This window comes from Crinia signifera, chromosome 2 (genome assembly GCF_055691185.1).
Source record: "Crinia signifera chromosome 2, ASM5569118v1, whole genome shotgun sequence".
Classification (NCBI taxonomy): domain Eukaryota; kingdom Metazoa; phylum Chordata; class Amphibia; order Anura; family Myobatrachidae; genus Crinia; species Crinia signifera.
This window is the reverse complement of record NC_139218.1, coordinates 135813077-135826626: the sequence shown is the minus strand read 5'-3', so window position 1 is coordinate 135826626 and position 13550 is coordinate 135813077. Positions and strand designations below refer to the sequence as shown.

At 44.4% G+C, this 13550-nt stretch overlaps 1 protein-coding gene across 4 annotated transcripts in view; it reads left to right on the top strand.

Moving 5' to 3' along the window:
• The window catches only part of PIK3C2B (phosphatidylinositol-4-phosphate 3-kinase catalytic subunit type 2 beta), a 126442-nt gene that overhangs the window by 29996 nt on the left and 82896 nt on the right, over window positions 1-13550 (top strand). For all 4 annotated transcript variants that reach the window (XM_083172898.1, XM_083172897.1, XM_083172900.1 and 1 more), the window contains 5 exons: window positions 992-1816; window positions 3791-3891; window positions 4891-5045; window positions 7792-7912; window positions 12247-12358. In XM_083172898.1, the coding sequence (XP_083029024.1) occupies window positions 1085-1816; window positions 3791-3891; window positions 4891-5045; window positions 7792-7912; window positions 12247-12358 (1221 nt within the window). In that variant the 5' untranslated portion in view covers window positions 992-1084. The remainder of the gene's footprint in view (window positions 1-991; window positions 1817-3790; window positions 3892-4890; window positions 5046-7791; window positions 7913-12246; window positions 12359-13550) is intronic.

Here is a 13550-nt window from a genome sequence, read left to right as displayed (position 1 = left end):
TCAATACTCTCCTCTCTGGAGTCCCCTGTCTGTGGCAGTAACCCTCCAATAATCATATGCATATTTAGTAAAGCTATGTACACACGGTGCTATATCGCTGGCATTGTATCTTGTATATCGCAGTGTGCGCGCTCCCGTGTTCAGCCTTCTAATGGTCGTTGGTCACAAGAGCTTGCTCCTGCGATCAGCTGTTTCCCTCTGCTCCCCTGGCAGAGTATCCTGTTCATCAGCGACCGCTGATGAAAACTGGATACTGAGCAATATATTGCACAGTGTGTACACAGCTTAAGGAAATCTGCTGGAAAGTGCCTGCCACGCCCATTCCCCACAGATCTGCGCATGTCTGGGACACCTAGGGGCAAGTTTACTAAAGTTTCTCAAAATTAAAGAAGTATTGCTGCTCATAGCAACCAATCAGATTCTGTCTTCCTTTTTTTTTTTCTATTGCATCTTTTCATTTTTAAAAGCTTTGGTAAATGTACCCTCTAGAGCTCCGCCTTTATTGTGCTGCTGGCTAGAGAGGAGTGGACCCGGACATGGGAGGCTGCGATTGGGCAGCCTCCTCTGTTAATACGCCCCTGATGCCTTTTTTTATATGATCTTTTTTATTTATTCCTTGTGCAATTAGCCTCTATCTATTTTATGCAGACTACACAGTGGTGCCTGTGATGAAGATAATATTACTTTAAAATAAAGAGATCTCATAATAACCGCCTGGCACAGAATATGCTATAATATTCCAGGCAGCCGAGGGTTTGGGAAGGAAGCATTACTTTATATCCTCCAGATAAATGTGGTATTGGCTATGAAAAAGTGGTCAGGCTAGACGTGAAGCTTCAATGCCTGCTAGAGAAATTTCACTATTCCAATTATTTCACTCTGTTCTATGTGGTTGAATTAACGTTGTACGGACAATTCAAATATGAAAGGTAATTAAAAATGTGGTGTGACATTTGGTTTCATGCTGAACTTTTTTTGGTCTCTTTTCTAGGTTGAGTTCTGGAGCATTATGTCTTGACCGGCAATCAGTGCGTTTTCTCAGCAACAGTCCACTTAGTTTCTGCAAGCCCACCTAGCTCCAGTAATGTCAACTTCAGGTGGAAAGAAAGAGCAATGGAATGGCCTAGAATCTTTGGGAATGAGCCGAAAAGAACTGGCTGTAGCAGAGGCCCTGCAAATGGAGTACGACGCTCTCTCCAGACTTCGCAAAGATAATAAGCCTTCTTTGAGTACTGAGACCCCGCTGATCACCTGGGATGATGTCTCACAGACCCCACCTACTGTCTCTTCACCCCCACAAACCAAACCTCCACCTTCTGGAGACTACCTGTATATATATGGAGATGAATTCCACAGCAATGGACGTGATGAAGGAAGGAGGTCACCCAAAAATCTTTCGCCTCCACCATTGCCGCCTCGCACACACATTTTGAGCCAATGCAAAGAACTGTCCCCATCCAAAACAAAAGTTTCTCCCTCACGGGATATAAATGTGTTCACGGGAGACTTGGGAGGGAAGTTGCTCAGTCGCAGGATTTCAGAAATGGAGGAAGAAGATGATAACTTATTGGAAAGGAGAGCTGGGTTCTCGGATTTAGATTATGAGGGAATAAATGATACTATAACTCGCCTCAATTTGGCATCTACTTATGATTCTGATCTACTGCGTAACGCTGAAGGCCATTGGAAGAGTGTAGGTTTACGAAAAGGTGTCACTGGAAAACCAGTAGCTCGAAGCAACACATTGCCACCACAAGTTCCACCTCGTACATATGGACAGAAACAATCCAGGAACACCAGGTTTTCTATTGGACCAGTAAGTTATGGTGAAGGCAAAATATTTGTTACTGCTCTAAAACTTGTTATTCTGTTATTTTACTGATATTTTGGTTACGTCATTAACCTGTTTGTTAGTTGTATTAGTTGTTAGTTGTATTTTTGCTGGTTCTAGGGGTTGGCAGAAGGGAACAGTCCTGTGCATCCAAACAGTGCTGGCTGGTGGGAGAAAAGAGGCTGTACTTGGAAGACAGGCTGCCAGTGAGCACTGTAAGGGGAGGGGAGGGGCCAGATCTCTACTGCACTCCTGTAAAGTCATTCATTAGCAAAATGTTAATACCTGGTCTTAATCTCTCCTTTTGAATAGCTACAAATGTGCTGAGGCTCCTCTTAAATGCTCTTCACGACAAACCCAACTCACACAAGCCCACAAATAGTTGCACGCACACTATTCACAGGCATGTGCCTATGCACCAGTTCCATAAAGAATGCATTGTGTGTACGCATGAGTCATGAAAGAGTACGTGTATGTGTGTGGTTGTGTATGTGTGTGGTTTTGGAACTAAGGGAAATCAATATTGAGAGCCTATAGGGAACATAGGGGTAAATGTTTGAATGGGAAATAGGAACAAAATCGGTAAATGCACTTGTTGTGTGCAGCAGTTACAACTTCCCAAAATGTATTGAATCACACACTTCGTCAAAATTGGTGCCATCATATTTTGCAGTGACAGCGATTTAAGGATCATACACCATGTGAAACCATGAGGTCCTTGCAACGTTATCAGGCATCTCACTTTGACACTCTCAATGTCTACTGACGGCACCTCTGGCCGGTCTCATCGCCATTCACTGGTTGACTCTGCCAATTGTCCCTGAGTACAGTACATCATTTTCACATATGCAGGATTTGCTTCCCTCGCATGAAAACAGCAGGGCTACAGGGCTGGCTAGCATTGATTAGATAAGCCTACTCTCACCTTCTTCAGCAAATGAATTTATAATACATTTTAGCGATATTTTGTTTCTACATTGTCTTGATGATGGGAGCTGCATTTTAGGATCTTTGTTGGTCATGTTAATACATTTTCCCCATGGTCTAATGATGTGTAACACATTCGATTTATAGATGCCAGATTCGACAGATCTACCAGCTACTTAATTTTGCATCTGTATCAGAATTCTGAGCTATTGCGCCAAGCTGAAGGTCATTGCGGACGCCTTGCCCTCAAAAGTCCCACCTCTGTCCACCATAAACATTGATACCCCACAAAATGTAACAGAATAAGGGAATCTATGAATGTTGGACCAGTGCCTTCTCAGGCACTGGTCCACGTGCTTTGTGTTTTATGCTTGCCAAAGATTGATTTTAAGATCGATTGTGCTCATGATTGTGTCCAATTTCCCTTCAATTCCCCCGCAGCCCTTGGTGGTTTTTGGACACACAATGTGCACACAATCTGCATACGACCCATCTTACAATCAATTGAGATTGTATGATTGGGTACAATATCTTTCTGATGTATGGCCACCTTAAGCTAGCATCACTTCCCCAAGTGCTACCTGCACAGGAGTAGTATGTGAGTGAGAGAGAGGCCAGCAGGGATAGAGCGGAAAGGAGGGAGGATGAAGGGGAAGGAAAGGGAGATGGACTGTAAAGCTGGGAACTGAGAAACTCTGTTTCCTGTTGATTATGTATTTTGAAAAGTGTATTCAATAAATACAGTAACTCAAGTATGGACCTATTTCAGTGTACGGCGGCAATTGAGTGAATTGTTTTCTATTGTCATGGGAGACCATATTGTGCTACATCCTCCTACACTACCTGCCCTGATGCTCTGTCACTTCTGTACACTCTCTCTCATTATCAGCAGCATTTAGCCCGTGTAAGGAATAATTCACTTCAAAGAGTATGAGCGATGCAAGATACTATTTGCAGGGATACTTTGGGAACGGAAGAGGAGAACCTTCTTTGTGTCGTCTCCCTGATTTGTAATGTTTCTCTGTTGTACAGGGCTCTATCCGGCCGTACCCCCAGCAGAACGGCTGCGAGCTGTTTGAGATGTCAGAGCAGAGGGATGAGGACACAGCTGCATTTTGTCATATGCTGGATGTGTGAGTAAATACAGTGTTCAGTAATGCCTGAAGGCAGGAGTCACATGTGATGGGTGGGAATATTGTCTGTGCAGTTATACATTCTAGATTTAGTGGCCTGTTAGTCACAAAAATAGTAATGGTATATGCGGATTCAGTATGAGATCCCGGCGGTTGGGATCCTGGCGGTCGGGATCCCGGCGTTCGAAATCCCGACGCCAGAATCCCGACCGCCGAAATTCCGACAAGGGGGGGACGTGGATCGCCCCCCCTTGCGGGCTCGCTGTGCTCGCCACGCAGCGGGACCGGTGCCTCGCTACGCTCGGCACGCTAATTTATTCTCCCTCCAGGGGTGTCGTGGACACCCCTGGAGGGAGAAAGTGTCGGCATTTCGGCGGTCGGGATTCTGAACGCCGGGATCCTGACCGCCGGGATTTAAACTGCATCCCGTATATGCTGTATATGAGGGTAAATCATTTTCTCAACATCTGGTAAATGTCAGAAAAGCTGGGTATGGATCATTGGATAGACAGCAACTAGGTCGACATGTGGTTTTAGGCCGACATGGGGGAAGGTCGACAGTCAAAAGGTCAACGTGGGGTTTTTCACTTTTTTTGTCCTGAATGTCATCACGGCACACTGTTTTCCTAGTGGATGGTGGGGCATGGAATTCTGCACATTTTGTCTAAAAAAAAAAAAAAGTGGAAAACCCCATGGCAACCTTTGACTGTTGACCTTCCCCATGCCATGTCAACCTAACGATCTCTTGACATAACCTAATGTCATCCTTCATGCATGTCGATATAGTAGTGTCGACCCAATGCTTGTCGACCTAGTTGTTGTTGACCTAGTGAGCGTATTCCGAACAGCTGTGGTAAAAAAAAATACAGAGGAAAGCGCATGTCTGTTGATACACAAATACTTTGTTTTCACCGGTAACTGTGTTTTGTTACAATGCATTGAAACCTGCACTAAGCTAAAGTAGTGAATTATCCATATCTTCTATGTTGCTTCCCTCAGTCTGCGATCTGCACAAAGTATGACCGATCAAATACACACAGGCATCGTTTGGAGTCCTGTTAACCTCAGTCCAGAGCACCTGGGGCCTGGTGTGAGCTTGAAAGTTACAGTGATTATTGATCGACTGAGAGATCCTCTGACTTTCACCTGTGATTGTGAGTTTGCATCCATTCTGTCATCTACCATTTACCATGTGTATTAATTATGTTGCAGGGCAATTAAAACTAAGCTTCTTTTTTTTTTTATCAAGTGCTTTGAATATTTAATTAGTAATGCTTTTATCCCATGACCATAATCCTCCCCCTAGTGCCGATCCCTAACACCTGACCCCTTCCTTCCTCCGCAACCTAACCCTAACCTCCTCCAGAAAAATAACCCTCTCAGCAGCACTTGACCTGAACCATCAGCATCCTTAAGTCTGTCAACGTTTCATGAGGCAAGATTTCAGACGTCGTCATTGTGAACCTGCTGGCAGTTATCAACATGATGTTGATATAGTGGTGTCGACCTTGCCATTGTCGACATGGTTACTTTTCAGCATTCGAACGGATACCCAAAGGGGACACCCAAAACCTTAAATAACATATAGTACAGTAGGTTTCCAAACGTAAAATGAGGAGATTCCTTATCATACCCTGCATTACATATTTCTGTTTTGCATTCAATCATAATGTACTATAAAATTACATATATACAAAACTCTTATAACAAGGTCACAGATTTTACATAAATTCATCATGACAATCTTCAAATTACAGATTTAAGTAGAGAAAACGAAAGCATTTTATTCTGGCAATATAAATTATCATCCTTTCATTAAAAGTGAAGAAGTTGAGATGTCTTCAATGACAAAAATCTGCCGTGTTTTATGGCGAATTTGTGCTTTTTTCGCTTTGGACGGAGAATTTTGGTCTCAAAAAGTAAACCACCCTATTCAATGTGATATTTTCGCCGTCTTTCGAAGTGATTTTCGACGTGTCTCTCCATGTAGCAATTCTCCATCTTTTCATGGAGAACTGGAATGTGAACTTTTAAAATAAAAGTTTTTTTGTTTTTTTTGATTTAGGTGTCAAAAAATCAGGAATTTTATTTTGTGAAGGGGCATGCTATTTTTATTCATGTGCTTATAGCATAATTTAAAATATATATATATATTTTTTTTTTACACATAACAGCCAGCAGGGGGCCGGAGCCGAGAGCCGCTCATTAGATATTCATATATTCACTGCACCCGATCATTACATATGCATGATCGGGAGCAGTGAATATACCCGGTCCCCTGCTGGCTCTGGGGGGGGGGGGAAGGGCAGCTTGTGCTGCCTGGGTCCCGGGGAGCCCTCCACCCCTCCACATACATTCTGGGGCAGGCAGGGAGACTTCCATCTCCCTGCCTGCCATCGTCCCACGGCTCCCTGCAGCGGACGAGCGTCCGCTGCAGGGGTTAAGATTCGCCGCGAGGGGCAGCGAGCCCCTGCGACATTGAATAGTGTCTAATGACCCGTGATGGAGAATCTCCAAACATGGAGAATCTCCGTAAAAACACGGTGAGTGCATGGCGAGAGAAAAAACCTCTCGCCATGCAAGGAGAAAATTCTCATTGAATACTGCCCTTAGTACTTATCAGGCCAATGCAAGGTTGGGAGGCATGGGGTGGCGGCGAGGGGCACAGTCTATGGAAACGCGCAGTATTTCATGGGCGTCCCATGAAAATGCTGGGCGTTCCCTTGCAAATCACCCGTTGATGTGTGGTATGGCCAATTGACATTGGCGGATGTCAGCTGCCTGCCCTCTTCCCGCAAAGGGCGCACACAGATCACAGACCCCTCAGATCTGCGAGCGCTGGAGAAATCATTAGATGGTTGCCTACCATCAAATGGTTTCTCCCCCGCAACCAAGGCTGTGAATGGATGATTATGCAAGTCATTAATTCTCATCCATGTAGGGATTTGCAGCGTGCGAGGGAGACCGGGGGGGGGGGGGAGCTTTGTCTTCTTATTTTGCAAAGAGGGACCACATATGTTTGTCATCTTTCTACAATACAGTCAAACACAGCTTCTTAAAATTGAGTTATCATCTAAGAAACTGTCACCCCTGATGAAGTCCTTTTAAGGACAAAACGCGTCGGTTACTTCTTGACTGTGAAAAAGGGAAGACTTTGTAGGCTTGTGCCAGTTCAATCTTTTTAATAAAAATCGTTGGATTCAGTTGCTGTTTTGCCAAACTGCAACTGCCGGTGCTATGCTGTGGGGGAAGCTCAACCCATGACAAAGCTGCCCTGCTTGTAGGGTCCTCCCCCGATCTGCCCGCAAAATTTTGCTGGCACATTGCTAAAGTGCGAGCACTTTGCTACAGTGAAGCGCTTGCATGTTACCAGCTGCGCAGCCTAGATGCAAAGCCAGGCACAGGCTAGCCTTGTTTTGGGTCATAGCAGTTGTGTGCGACTTTACACAGCCACTGCGGCCCACCCCCCGAGCGAACCCGGATATGTTTGCGTTGTTTGGCCTTTTCCCGCAGAAAAAGGCGGACACAAAGCCAACTCTGTAATGGCAGTTTCAGGGCTCTGTGGAGTTCGCTTAATAGCGATTTCCGCAATTCAGCAAAGCACTCTGAATCCGGCCCTTAGTACTGAATGGTCATTATAAATAGTTTGTCATGGTAAATGCGTATTTAAAGCTGCCCTACTAGGTAAGATGAGGACAAATCTCTGTAACCAGGACAACGAAAGTAATGGGCTCTAAGAAATTGCAGAGGGGCGTGGCAATGCGGACCAATAAAAAAACCACAATTTGCAAAATTGCTGCTTCTTATTGGTCTTCTTGACAACATTCCCCTTCAGAAATATTTTGAACTGGTCATTTTAAATGATGTGTGTTTTAATGTCATCCACTGTTTGTCTACCAGGTTCCTCTACTGTAGATCTACTGATTTACCAGACTCTTTGCTACACCATTGATGATTTGAAAGATCTTAGTGTATCTGACTATGTGCTCAAACTCTGTGGCTTGGAGGAGTTCCTACAGAAGTAAGTGCCATAAGTAATCCATGTGAAGGTATAGACCAGTTTTGCCTTTAGCCACATTGCCTCTTCAAAGTTAAAGGCTAATCATCCAAATCATAAGGTTTCCTGCAAATAAAAATCATAATCTTAGGATATCTGGTTTCCTTGTATTTTTCCATGAACAGTATATTTGACTTTGTAATAAATCAAACTTTTGTAACGTAGCAAGTGCTTACAGAAGATGTGAACTTCACAATGTGTCGTCCCCCCCCCCCCCCCCCCCGGAGAGCTTTCAATCAGAAGTACACTGTGTGCTTGTCTATCAGTCCTTCATATATTTGTATATATAGAAAGCACATGTGACCATTAAAACACGTCACTGTCTGTCAGTAGCATTTCCCTTTTTCTGAGACTTCTGTGTCTTCATAGACCAATCCTTTTTTGCATCATATGGCTGTGCCTTGTTTCCTCTGTTTTACACCTAAGCTTGCATATATTGTATGAAGTATATTGGTTTAGTTTTTTTTTTTTTTGTCGCAAAATAGTATAAATCACACAAAGAGTGTCGCTCCTCTCCTGCCTTTTTATAGAGACTATATACTTTTCTCTTAATTGGCTACATTTTCTTCAAATATTGCACCTTATTTTGCTTTTAGCATACTAGCTATTTAGGATTATTTTTTTATTTTTTTATTAACCGTTTCGGTACTTGTTTAGTGTCACGGCTGCAGCGCGAGGACGCTGAAGCTATAAATACTGGCAGCTTGCCAACGTGCCTTATGGTACGCTATCAGCGTAGCGACTGTTTGAATTCTGGCAGCTTGCCAGCTGCTTAGTTGTTTAGTTTCAGGGCGGCAGCGTGGAGTTGATTTTATATAGTGTGGCGAGCCACCGAGCCCGAAGCGTGACGAGCGCACGCGGATAACTTCACATGTATTTTGCGTACCCTCACGGAGTGCGCTGCTCTCGCCACGCTTCGGGCTCGGTGGCTCACTGAGCTCGCCACACTATATGAAATCAACTCCACGCCGATATGGATAAGTGGGGGTATGAAAAGGTCGGGAGGACGCGTACCGTGTCCCATCGCGGGGCACGCTGTGCTCGCCACACTTCGGGATGGTGGGGGGGGGGGGATCCCGGGATCAATTTATCTGCCATTGCCACCATTGAGTTGATCCCGGGATCAAGCATTTTTCAATCATGAATGGTCCCTTATAAATGCACCTCGCTATATTATAAAGACTGTTCACTTCAGGATGCAGGAGGTGCTGCGATTAAGTCTGGGCAAACAATTTCTGTTGTACCGCCCGGTTCCTGTACAAGATAAACATCCATTTATAGAGCAAGTAATATGATATGAATTTATTCTCACACATTCATTATTGGCATAGTGACCTTTCCATTTTCTGGGGCTTTACACAGTTGTATTTTGAATTATGCCTGTTTTGATAAATGGGATTTTGGTTCCTTGATACTTGAACTAGGTATGGTAACAATAATTTGGTAGTGCATTGCTTTTGCGTACCTCCGATATGTCTGTTTGGCAAACCAGTCCCTGTATAAGGGGGGGCTATACGTTGTCCTGTGGTTTGACACTGTCTTTGGCTCACAGGAATTTAGGTCATTAGGAGGGAGCTGGTATGGCTGCATAGTTTGGGGACTGCCCATGGCTTCAAAAAAGCAGTACATGCCCCAGGAGTGAGGAGGAGATGATGCCCTTTGTGACAAGGGCACAATCCATAATGGCAAAGTCCTAACCATCCCCAACCTTTCTAGAGAAGGAGTAGAGGGTGGGCTATGACTTTTATAAGTAGGGAAATTGTATGCTATTGTGTATGAGCAAGAAAAGATTAAGCAGTGTCACTTGATGATGTGGCAGGTATTGAAAAGAGTGGAAAAGTGGGCCAGCTGAGAAATTGCTCATACCAACCAATCAGCTTCTACTGATCATTTTTAGAAAGTACTTAATACATGTAACCTCAAAGCTTGCTGTGGACAACTTCTAAACTGGTTCTCTTGTCCATTGATTTTTATTGCTTGATATATCCGCCCCTGGGTCCCCAGGGTTCATGGGTTTTTTTCTTTCTTTTTTTTTTCTGGTGCACAGGTGTATTCATTACTAGTTTGAAAGAGCCAGAGGTTATCTGGAAAGTATAAACTGATTTACCCTTATAACTTGCCTTTTAGCTTTAATATGCTGCTGGATTGTCACGTAGTGACAGTCATGTGTTTGGTGTTGCTATAGAATTGCAACTGTATTATTATCCTCATGGTAACATGCTGACTTTAACACAAAGCTAGGGAATTCAGACAACAATAGAAATCTAAGCTGGTATTAGAATAACAAACAGAACATGTATTTTTCCCTCTTGCAAGGAAGTTAGGATGTACTTACCAGGAGCACGCATCAATAACGATATTAAGTGTACACACTAGACTATGGAGTATATTCAATGCCAAAGAGGCGAGCTATGGTGGCGAGCAGTGCCTATAGCCCGCCATCTTAGCCCGCCCCCAGTATTCTACTTACCCCCTGCACTCACCGTTTCCACCTCACTATTTCTAAAAAGTGAGGTGGAAACGGCATGTGTGGCCGAAAAAAAGCAGAGGCTCGTGGTTAAATACAGGGGGCTCGCTGCATTAGCCGCAAACCTCACCATTCGGGGAAGAGGAGTCCCTCAGAATGTAGAATAGGGGGTTAAACAGCGAGGATGGCTTGTTTTCGGTGATGCTCGCTGAAAACAAACCATCCTCATCATAAAAAAAACCTCGTCGGCCGCATTGAATACATGCCAATATGAACAATATATTGTTAATAGTGTTATTGTTCATATTGTTACCAATATATTGTCTAGCATGCCTTTCGCCAGTTTTAGCATTCTATAATTTAAAAACTGTGCCAAAAATGGCCCTCCAGCTGTTGTGAAACCACACATCCCAGCATGCCTTTCCACAGTTTCAACATTCTATAATAGCAAAAGTGTGGCAAAGCATGATGGGAATTGTAGTTTCACAACAACTGGAGGGTCATAGTTTGGACATGCCTGGTCTAATGTGAATGTTGTCTCTAATTACTACTTGATAGTGTTTTTGCAGAAATGTCATTAATCTTACCATATGCATTAAGGACTTGATTCTGCTTTGTATGGCATTGTACAGGCACAGGGAAGCAGATGTGCAATACCGTACAAATAAAATACAAATGCACCGAGAGGCGTCTGTTGGAGACGAGCACCTTCACCATGCAGCATCAGATTACCACATACCTCCCAACATGACCCATTCCAGGAGGGACAAAATGCTCTGTTTCTGGACTTCCTTGTCAGCTGCAGATGTGCAGCTGCAGCACAGTCCAAAATTCAATAGGGGAGCTATAACAACTGTCACGCCAAACACTGACAGACACACAGCAAGGGACTCATTGACAGTTAGTGTACCACCCCTCTTGGCACTTTGGGCTGTACTGTGGCTGCAACTGTCGCTCGCTAGGAAGTCCAGATACAGAGCATTTTGTCCCTCCTGGAATGGGTCATGTTGGGAGGAACGTTACCATGGTAACCATTGGTCATGAATGGTGATGGCAGCAGACTACAGTTCGTCTGCGTGAGCTGTAGCTTACACATACTGGCAGTAATATCCGGACAGCTGGATCCAAGAATACTGCGGGCCCGGCACATCTATAGAAAGGGGGCAACACTCCCTGATTTTAAATAGTGGTGCTGGTTTCCGCGTCTGCTTTGCCCCACCAAACACTTCAACATGTCATTATTCTTCTGCTAAGGGGGTTTTAGTGCATGCACAGACAACTAACAATTGAATTTGTATGGCAACCATCATGTTTGCATCCAAATCCGCCCTCTACTACTTCTGAGCTTTGCACAATGGGATGATACTTGTTTATTTACACGTGTGTCTTATCAGATTTGATAGATACAAATGATCAGTCATCAACAGGCTGTTTTTTACACCTGGGAACATTAAACATCCATGTGAATTTTGAGCGAGTGCATCAAGAGACAATACCATGCAATCAGGGCCGGCGCCACCACTAGGCAAATCTAGGCATTTGCCTAGGACGCCGGCCACTGGAGGGCGGCATTTTGTCCCCTGTGCCGCGGGGGTACCTGTCCTGCGGCGCTGTGTATTTAAAGCTGGCGGCGGAGGCAGCAGGGGGTCCCTGCAGTCAACGAGCGCTGAGATTCAGCCAATCAGCGTGCGCCGTGCGGCCAGTGTTTTCACAACAGAAGCGCTTTTTTGGTGTAACATTTGTCAACAGGAATGGGTTGTATTTACAACAACCTGCTCATTTTATAGATTGTAATTGCACTCCTATATAAAGTCTTTGGTTTTCTCTACAGCGAACAGCCCCTCGGAAGTCATGAATATATTCAACAGTGTAGGAAATTTGACACAGATGTCAGGCTTCAGCTGATTAAAAAGGAGCTGGTGCTGGGTGATCTTGCAAGGACGGTAAGAGGAGAACACACCTAACAAATATTGTGTCATACTGGATTCTAAGCTGCCTGTTTGTCAGTAAACACCTACAGTGTTTCACACTCTGTTTACATTGATCACTGAAAATCATTGTACCCTACCTACAAAGGATTTGCCTAGCATTCGGCTGCCCATTTACCCATGTACATATTAGAGATATAGTGCATGATTCGGGTTGACTCGCTAAGTCTGGGCTGACCTAGTCTTGTGGCATACTGGGTGGGTGGCTGATGTCCTGTGACATCAGCCGGCAGCCCCCGACAGGCAGGATCCTGCCTGCGTTCGAATGGGGACAGCGTGTGTTTTCCTGGGTGTACCCAGTGTTTTCATGGATACACCCTGAAAATGCAGGGTGTTCACATGGGACCGTCCCTTGTCAGCCCCTATCATGCCCCCCCTTTCCCCCGTGCTAGTGACATGGACAAGTTTCCAAAGGCGCCCCACAGAGGACCTGCACATACGCACATGTGCATGAGTGAACATGAGCAGTGCTTCAACATCGGTCCGCCGTGCAAACACGCGGGGAGCGATCAGATTAGAATAAGGCCCATAGTGCATTTCAGTGTATATATTTTTTTTAAATGTCACTGCAATTATTAGATATATAGGTTATTTTTGCACTTTAATCACTGGTCTTTTTTCACTTTAGACTATGTAATGCATCACGGCAAGACTGATTCTGCAGATCCTGTTCTGTATAATTGACAACCAAGCCATCACTGTCAGTTTGGCTTTACACAAGGATTGCCAGGTTGTCCCGATAATAGAGCCTAGGGCATGGCTCCATGACAAAACATGAGTGTACATGTCCTGCACACTGTAATGGATCAGCTGCATAATGATGTCACCTAATTTTAGTTGTGAGCTACCACTCCCTGTGTGGCATGCTGATAACATGTCAGCAGTCATAGCTGGAATGACTGCTCATAGATTGGACATGGGATCTGGATAGCACTACTTTACTTTACATGTGTCTTGCTGTAAAGAACAATATGGTTCGGTTTGGACCAAATTCAGGCTTTGCATTTTCCGATAATAGACTGAGAAGTACAAGTAACATGAGTTTGCTCCAGTCTGCCTCCCTTGTACTTTTCGGTAATAAATGCAGGTGGAGCCTAAGGAGGATATTCATTCCCGGGCGCTATTTCCGACCGTGGAAATAGCACCG